Source organism: Mobula birostris, chromosome 22 (assembly GCF_030028105.1).
Source record: "Mobula birostris isolate sMobBir1 chromosome 22, sMobBir1.hap1, whole genome shotgun sequence".
In the NCBI taxonomy this organism is placed as follows: Eukaryota; Metazoa; Chordata; class Chondrichthyes; order Myliobatiformes; family Myliobatidae; genus Mobula; species Mobula birostris.
The window spans coordinates 42338887-42348455 of record NC_092391.1 but is presented as its reverse complement, the minus strand read 5'-3'; the positions used below and the strand labels follow the sequence as shown (position 1 = coordinate 42348455).

General features: G+C 45.3%; 1 protein-coding gene across 1 annotated transcript; it reads left to right on the top strand.

The window, feature by feature from the left end:
* Positions 1-6846: 6846 nt before the first annotated feature.
* Positions 6847-7413, top strand: LOC140186498 (E3 ubiquitin-protein ligase RNF183-like). Its single transcript, XM_072240852.1, is given in 1 exon segment — positions 6847-7413. A coding segment is annotated over 1 exon segment (567 nt).
* The last annotated feature ends 2156 nt before the right edge of the window (positions 7414-9569 follow it).

The following is a 9569-nucleotide window of genomic DNA, read 5'->3' as shown; positions in this document are numbered from 1 at the left end:
TAGATCAGAATCAGGTTTAACCTCACCGGCATTTGTCGTCTTTGCAGCTGCAATGCAATGCAATACATAGTAATAGAGAAGAAAAGGTGAATTACAGTAGGTATGTATATATATTAAAGTAGTTAAATTAAATTAGTGAAAAAATAAGAATAAAAAGAAGTAGTGAGGTAGCGTTCATGGGTTCAATGTCCATTCAGAAATCGGATGGCAGAGGAGAAGAAGCTGTTTCTGAATCGTTGAGTGCGTGCCTTCAGTGACCTCCTCCCTGATGGTAGCAATGAGAAGAGCGCATGTCTTGGGTGGTGAGGGCCCTTGATGATGGATGCTGCCTTTTTTGAGGCATTGCTCCTTGAAGATGTCCTGGATGTCCGTGTTGGTTGTTGACACAAATGCTGTATTTCACTGTATGTTTCGGTGTACATGTGACAAATATGATCCCAATCTGAATCTGTACAAGCAGCAGATTTTGACTTTGAAAATTCAGTCAGAATTTTGACGCATATTCTCTTTCTGATTCCCTTCCCCTCACCTCTTTATACTGGCTATTGGCTATCTACCAGACGGCACAGTAACATACAGCGATCAGGGTTCAATTCCCGTTGGTCTGTAAGGAGTTTGATTGTTCCTCCTGTGACAATGAGGGTATCCTCTGGTTTACTCCTTCATTCCAAAGATGTACAGGTTAGGGTTAGTCAGCATTTCATTTCCCGTCACTGTCTAGAAGAAGTTTGGTGGCTCCTCCCATGACCATAAGTAGTCCTTCTGGGTCCTCTGGTTTCTTCTCCTATTCCAAAGACGTACAGGTTAGGGTCAGTGGGCATGCTATGCTGGTGCCAGAAACGTGGCGACATTTGCGGGCTGCCCCCAGCACATCCTCGGACTGTGTTAGTCATCGATGCAAGCAAAGCATTTCACTGCATGTTTCGATTTTTATGTGACAAATAAAACTAAGCTTTATCTTTCCCCTCATGGCCTTAAAGTCCAAAGGAAGGGTCTCAACCCGAAAAGTTGGCTGTCTATTCCCCCTCCCCATAAATACTGCCTGACCCAACGAGTTCCGCCATCAGATTGTTTCTTCTTGCTCTGAATTACAGCGCCTGCAGTCTTTTGTGTCTCCATCCCAGGGACCAATCTGATGAGCCTTTGCTGCATTCCCTCCTTGCAAGTTCATCTTCCATAGGCAGAGGGAGACCAGATCTGGACAAAACATTCTGGATATTAGGACTCTGTATAACTATAGGAAGATGTACCTACTCTTACCTCATTAAACAGGCATTTGCCTCCCTATTTATTTACTGTGCCTGCATAATTACTTTCAAAGAATGGAATGCAAGACCACACACTTTAATTTTCTGACCATTTAATATATTCCACATTTCTTTTTTATCTGTCAATGTGTATGATCTCATTTTTTCTGCACTATATTCCACCTGTTACACCTTTGCCCATGCACTTGCCCTGTCCATATCCTCTGCTGCCCACACGGTTTATCAGCTTTGATTCACTTGGGGAGATTTTTCTTGAACACCACATCCAAATCACTGAAATTAATGGGATTAGTTCAATGGAGTATGGTTAAACAGGGTGAGGGAAAATGTTAACTACCTAATATAATGTTGGTCAAGATCAGAAGTGTTTCAAGTTCAATAAGTTGAGTGTCAATAATCTCTGAGGATCTATTAAGGGACCAACGCAGCTACAAAGAAGGTACGACAGCAACTATATTTCATTAGGAGTTTGAGATTTGGTATGTCACCATAAACATTCATAAATGTCTAAAGATGTACTGTGGGGAGCATTCTAACTGGCTGCATCACCGGCTGGTATGGGGGGGGGGGAAGGGGCTACTGTACAGGATCAAAAGAATCTGGAGGAAGATGTGAGCTAAGTCAGCTCTATCACGGGCACTAGCCTCTATAGTATCCAGGACATCTTCAAGGAGCAATGTCTCAGGAAGGTGGTGTCCATCATTAAGGGCCCCCATCACCCAGGACATGCTCTCTTCTCGTTGCTACCATCAGGAAGGAGGTACTTGAAGACACACACTCAACAATTCAGAAGCAGCTTTTTCCCCTCTGTCATACAATTCTGGATGGACATTGAACCCATGAACACTACCTCACTACTTCTTTATTTTTATTTTTGCACCACTTATTTAATTTAACAATTAAATATATTTATTTACTGTAATTCACATTTTTTCTCTATTATTATCTATTGCATTGTACTGCAAATACAACAAATTTCATGACATATACCGGTGTTAATAAACCTAATTGTGAATCCTGATTCTGAAATTGCAATTAGGGAGTTGTGTGTGTGTGTATATATATATATATATAGGAAGGAAGATCAGAAGGGATGTTGAGATAGCATTCATTAACTTTACGGATCAAACAGATAATATTTCACCACATCTCAGTATATCTGGCAATAATAAACCAATTCCAAATCAGTTTTATCTCCCTCCTTGTTGATTCCATTTTAAACTTTCAATCTGTCAACTCGATGGTCTGAATGGCTGAATTCTGCTCCTATGTCTTATGGTCACAACTGTTCAAGAATCTCTAGGATTTTGGAAGATGACAACTCACAAAGAAAGTGCCTCTACTTTCTTAGAAGTTTGCATAGAATCAGTATGTCACCAAAAATTTTGAGAAACTTTTATAGAAGCACAGTGGAGGGTATCGTAACTGGTTGCATCATGGCCTGGTATGGAAATGCCAATGTCCAGGAAAGGGAAAGACTACAGAAAGTGGTGGATACAGCCCAGTGCATCACAGATAAAGTCCTCCCCACCGTTGAGTACATTTACATGGAGTGTTCCCACAATAAAACAGCATCCATCATCAAAGGCTCCCACCGTCCAGGCAATGCTCTCTTCCCACTGCTACAATTGGGAAGGAGGTACAACCCTTGGGTCCCACACCACCAAGTTCAGGAACAGTTATGACCCTAGAACCATCAGACTCCTGACTGGACACGGATAACTTCACTCATCACGTCTCTGAACTGATTATATGACCTACAAACTCACATACTCAACTATTAATTCATTTATTTGCACAGTTTGACTTCTTTTGCACAATGGTTACCTGTCAGACTTTGTTTATGTATAGTTTTTCATAAATTCCATAGTAATATTTATTTTTCCTGTAAATACTTCCAAGGAAACATATCTTAAGGTATTACACGGCAATGAATGCATAATTTGATAATAAATTTACTTGGAACTTTGCACATTTACTATCACTGTTTTCAGAATCCAGAAATTCAGGTCCTGGGAATTTAATGGCTTTCCATTCCATTAATTCCTCCAATATTGTTTCTTCTCTAATGTTTCATTTTTTGCATTCCTTGCTCAGTTTCTGTTGTTCGCTATTTCTGTGTTTTCCTCTGATAGACAGATCAAATATTTAGGCAACACATAAAAATTGCTGGTGAACGCAGTAGGCTAGGCAGCATCTATAGGAAGAGGTACAGTTGACGTTTCAGGCTGAGACCCTTTGTCAGGACACAGTCAACGTTTCAGGCTGAGACCCTTCGATCAAATATTTATTTGATTTTTCTGCCATTTCCTTATGCCCACTTTAATTTCTTGTTTCAGTGTGTTTCAGTTTAACTGTTGCTTTTTACATAGAAACTCTTACACTCTTTTTTCTTTGTTCTTCACTTGCCTCCCCTTGTATTCTATTCCCCTGATCCTTAACAATATCATCAAAGATGCCTGCTACCTAGTCTGTTCTCTTATCCCTCTTCTATTCTCTGGGAGAAGTTACAGGAGCTGGAAAGCCTGGACAACCAGTGTCTCAGGAGAAGCTTCTTCCCCGTTGGTATCTCCCTGTGACTGTGTGGGTTCCCTCCTGGTGCTCCAGTTTCCTCCTGCATTCCAAAGCCGTATGAGTTAGGGTTAGGAAGTTGTGGGCATGCGACATTAGCGCCGGCAGTACAGCAACATTTGTGGGCTGCCCCCAGCACATCCTCGAGGCACTTCACTCAATGCTTTCATGTTCCAATCTACATATGACAAATAAGTCAAATCTAAACTTTTTATCAGACTTCTGAAACCTATTTCACATCTCTCCCTGGTGATGCTGCCACGTTCTCAGACCCTTAATTCGACCTCTTCAGTTCTTGTCACTTTAACATTTTGTTTTGGCACAGCCTCGGTCTGCTCTGCACATTCCATTGTTTTTTTTTTGCACTTGCTGCTGTATTGATCATCGTACTTAGTACCATCAATACTGTTTACTCAGGGAACCGCATGAGAGCCATTAATTTCATCACACCCTGGTATATATGATGGTAAACTCATCTGAATCTCAATCTGTTGCATAGCATCTGAATTCTTTGCTGAATTTTGAAAATCTGATGATCCTGGTGGCTTACTTGGACCTTTTGACAACTTCATCCCTTTTCTTATGATCTAATACGAGGTTTAATTTTTCTCATTAGCCAAGGCCACCCTTCTTCTTAGAAATGTTTCAGTCCATAATAAACCAAACAGATGCATAGAAACCTCAAAGGTGCAAAAGAGATCAACTCAGATTAAAACTCCCAACCAAGGTGTGAGGAGACCAGGAGAAAAGTTGCTTCATCATTATGTCTTATGTCGTACGACGTGAGCGATCATGCTCTCATGACCGTGATTGTTCTTGGCAAATTTTTCTACAGAAGTGGTTTGCCATTGCCTTCTTCTGGACAGTGTCTTTACAAGACAGGTGACTGCGGCCATTATCAATAATCTTCAGAGATTGTCTGCCTGGTGTCAGTGGTCACATAACCAGGACTTGTGATATGAACCAGCTCATCCACCACCTGCTCCCATGACTTCGTGACCCTGATTGGGGGGGGCTAAGCAGGTGCTACACCTTGCCCAAAAGTGACCTGCAGGACGAACGCCTTACACCTCCTTCGTTAGAGACGTATCTCGACTCCAACACCCCAGAAAAGTAGCAGAGACATTAAAAGACAATTTATTCATCAATCTCAACAAATAATTGCCGTAGTTTATTGGAATCAAACCTTCTAGCGAGGGTAAGAATTCAGTTTGCCTGGGGGAAGTGGCTGGTCAGGCGACATACAGTATGTAAGCACTAGGCAGGTGAAGCAGAGTATGGCCCTGGGTTCTGTGTGGGATAGTGAGTATTAATCCACACTGTGGATTACATTCACACCTATCTATGCTTGTAAAATCAGCAGATTTAGATTAAAACACAGATACACTCTGGCCCGGGCTTCCATTTCAGTGGTGTGGTGCTGGGGTTGCAACTATTACACAAGTTATGTAAACAGATGAAAGCACCAAATCAATGTACCATAGAAAACATCCTATCTGGTGCATCGCGGCTTGGTACAGAAACTGCCCTACCCATGATAGCAGGAAACTGCAGAGAGTTGTGGATGCACTTCAGACTATACAGAAACCAGCCTCCCCTCCATGGACCCTACCTACACTTCTCATTGACTCTGTCATGCATCTGCCATAATCCAAGATCCCACCCTCCCCGGGCATTCCCTCTTCTGCCCCCCCCATCAGACAGAAGATATAAACGCCTGAAAGCACATACCACTGGGCTCAAGGATAACGTCTACCCCACTGTTGTATGACTACTGAATCCTTCACTAGTATTATAAAATAGACTCTTGACCTCACGATCTAGCTTGTGTGACCTTGCCCCTTACTGTCTGACTGTAATGCATCTTTTTCTGTATTATAACACTTTATTCTACATTATGTTATTGTTTTGCATCAAAGCACCACTGTACTGATTTGATCTGTATGAACAATTCACTCTACTACACGTGACAAGAATAATCCAATTTACTAATTTACCGCTCTACATAATAGCTGTTAGATTTGCTGATGACACAAATAAGAAAGATATTATGTGCGAGGAGAACATCAGGAGGCAATAAAGGGATGTAGATATATGGATAATCACCTTCCCTGTCCACTCCTTCCTTCCATCCTCCACACTCCCCCACCCCACCCCGCACTTCAGGAGCATCACTCTTTGAGCAAACTTGCTCCAGTGACGACCCCCGGCAGGTTTTCTTTGACTGTGTACCTGCTCCCGCAGAGACGGCTGTGTCCGGGCCCGCTCCTCAAGCCGAGGCGGCAGCACTGATGTCCCTGGTAAGGTGACCCGCGCAGAAGCTGCCTAGAGGAGGCAGCTAGCTACCTGAGAAGTGAAACCTCTCAAGCTCTAAACCAGTGGAACCCGTTCCACCAGTTTCTCGCAGAGAACACAATGCGATCACCTCCCTGTTTCATAGAGGCTGCGTTTCCAGAAGAGAATGGGAGAAAGACGGAAGGATTCCTACGGCAGACCAAGGGAGCCAGCTGTCTCTGCAAAATAAACTCTCCGGGTATCCTAGCCGGTGAAAGACCCTGTGCAAGGTCAGTCGAGGTTCTCTGGCTAACTTAACTCGACCAGAACGGCTGGAGTGCTGGGCAGAGGAAAGACAACGGACTTGCCGAGCTCGAGTTTCTGAACTCCTCCAAGTGCAGTTCTCAGCTTTCAACCGGACAGCATATAACCCGGTTTTGATCCCGTTGTGAGAAAGGCACTCGTGTTTTCCTGTTGAGAGAGACAGAGAGAGTGAAGAAACCCTGGGTAAGTGACAGATATATTCGCCTGTCAACCGCCCCCTGAGGCGCCGAAGAAAAGCCCCCGCAAGAACGCGAGTGACAAGGAAGCGAGCTTCATGTGATACCTGTACACGCGTGGTGGTGTGTGTGTGTGTGTGTGTGTGTGTGTGTGTGTGTGTGTGTGTGTGTGTGTGTGTGTGTGTGTGTGTGTGTGTGTGTGTGTATGTGTGCGTGGTTCACACCTTGCCACAATGCTGGAGGGGAACGGCTCTGAGTGCGAATGTGCTGTCTGCTGGAACCCCTACGACAACGCCTTCCGCACGCCCAAGATCCTGGAGTGCAAGCACACGTTCTGCCTGTAATGCCTGGCCCGGATGAGCCTGGCATCGGTGCCCGAGATGGATCTGGGCATGTCCTGCCCCCTGTGCCGTCACCTGACGCCGCTGGGCGCCGGGCAGCTGGTGACGGGCCTTCGAACCAACGTGGAGATCCTCAGCCGCATGAGGCTGCAGCCGGTCCACGTCTACCTGGACCACGGGCGCCTATTCTACAAGGGGCCCGGGAAAGCCAGCTTCCTGCTGCGCCGGTCCACCGTCTACACGCTGAGCCTGGACGTGGAGCGGGAGAATGGGCTCCCGCTGCGCACGCAAGCGGCGCCGGCGCTGGAGGACCGGCTCCCTCAGAACACCATGTGGAAGTGCTGTCAGAGCCCACCCTGCAGAGCCGTCATGTACATCATGATCGTCATGTTTGGGATTACAATCATTCTTGTCATCTCCCTATTCTGGACCAAGAAAATACTATGGGACCTGGGCTGAAAGAACATGCTCGCGTTGACGTGGCACCTTTCACCCCCTCGGGACGTCTCCAAGGGCTTTCCAGCCAACGAACTGCTTGATTTGGGTCTGTAGTAATATGTAACGTAGAAAAGGGGACGATTAATTTGAAGACCTCACAAATAGAAATATGCAATCGGGTTTTAGTTATTGATGGAGGATTGAGGTACACTGTAAGAAACACTTTGCTCTTTACAAATACCGGGAGAGTGCGAGAAAACTGGTCCGGCGGCGTCAAAACCACAAAGGGTTTCAAATCCAAAATGTTTCCTGCTCCACTCTCCACTGATGCTTTATATTTCCAGCATCTGCAGATGCTCATGACCTGATTTTTATTTGTTCTTCTTTCAAATTATTTTATTGAGGTAGACGCCGCCCATCAATCCCCTGATTTAATCGTAGCCGAATCACGGGGCAATTTACAATGACCAATTAACCTACCAAACGGTAGCTCTTTGGACTGTGGGTGGAAACCGGAGTGCCCGGAGGAAACCCACGCGGTCACGGGTAGAATCCTTACAGGCGGTGACGGGAATTGAACCCAGGTCGGCTGTACTGTAAAGCCTTGTGCTAACCACTATACTATAACTGAGCTCACACAACGGTTCCACCTCCAGCAGAACGGTATTCCCTCGTAGCCGTGCTGGAGCAATGAGCCAGAATTTTTTTCTGGGTGTCACCAGGGAGGAAGGTGGAAGCACAGGCTTCTGGGGAACACATGAGCCTGATGTTATCTCACGATTGTTGGATTTGATGTGCTTCGGGCAACAATTGGCTTCAGGAAACGTTTGGTGCAATTTTAGCAATTATGATCTCACTCTAGCGTTCAGGAAACAGAAATCCCTCAGTATCAACTCCTAATTTGTGACCCCTCCCCAGAATATAATCTTGTGGTCTGGTCTCCACCTGGATCTGAGCCAGAAGTCCAAAGGACACAAACAGCATTTTAGCAATGTTACAACTACCATGTTATACTTCCCCTGCAAGTGAAGTCTGGCACACAGACTCCCAGGCAAGATCACCAATACCTTACTTCCTCATTATAGCAGAGAAAGAGGCCATTCAGCCCAATGGGTCTATTCTGACTTTCAGAAGGAAAGCCATGCAGAACATTTTCTCTTTTTGTACTCCCTGGCTCTCTCTCACACACACATACACCCATCACTTCATTTTGATTCTTTTGCTACTAATTTACTCTAAGAAATAATTTACAGTGGCTCATCTTTGGGACGTGGGAAGAAACTGGAACCTACACAGTCACAGTGAAAACCTACACACTCCACATAGACAGTACCCGAGGTCACGATTGTGCCTGGATTGCTGGGTCACTGAGTCCGTATCACTGAGCCACCCTTGATTCCCAGTTCCAAAGCCCTGTGTATCTGCTGTTCTGATGTCAGATTCCAGTACAGTGACTGACAGAAGGTGATTCTCCAGTTCAGTCACTGGCAGTGAGAAGAGAGTGAAAGGGGCGACCGCACCCAGTGCAGAGTAACCCAGTGGCCATCTCCCTCAACAACTTTGGATACTGTTGGGGAAGATGACCGAGCAGAGGAAAGCCACAGCAGTCAGGTCTCTAGCACTGAAACTGGCTCTGTGTTTCAGAAAGGAAGGGGGGGGAATAGGTGAGCTGTGATGATAGGGGATTCATTGGTTTAAGGGAAGAGAAAGAAGGTTCTGTGGATGAGAATGAGATTCCTTGGTGGTATGTTGCCTCCCAGGTGCCAGGGTCAGGGACATCTCGGAACAAGTCCTCAGCATTCTTAAGTGCAAGGGTGAGCAGCCAGAGGTCGTGGTTGATAAAGGTACCAATGACATCTGTAGGAAGAGGGATGAGGTTCTGCAAAGTGAGTTCGGGGAGTTAGGTGCTAAGTTAAAGGACAGGGCCTCCAAGGTTTTGATCTCAGGATTTCTACCCGTACCATGTGCTAGTGAGGCCAGACATAGGAAGATCATACAGTTTAACATGTGGCTAAGGAGTTGGCTTCAGACTTTTGGATCATTGGGATCTCTTCCAGGGAAGGTGGGACCTGTATAGAAGAGACAGTTTGTACCTAAACTGGAGAGGGTCTAATATCCTAGTGGGAAGTTTGCTAGTGATGGGGGGGGGGGGGGAGTTAACAAGAGTTGCAGGGAGA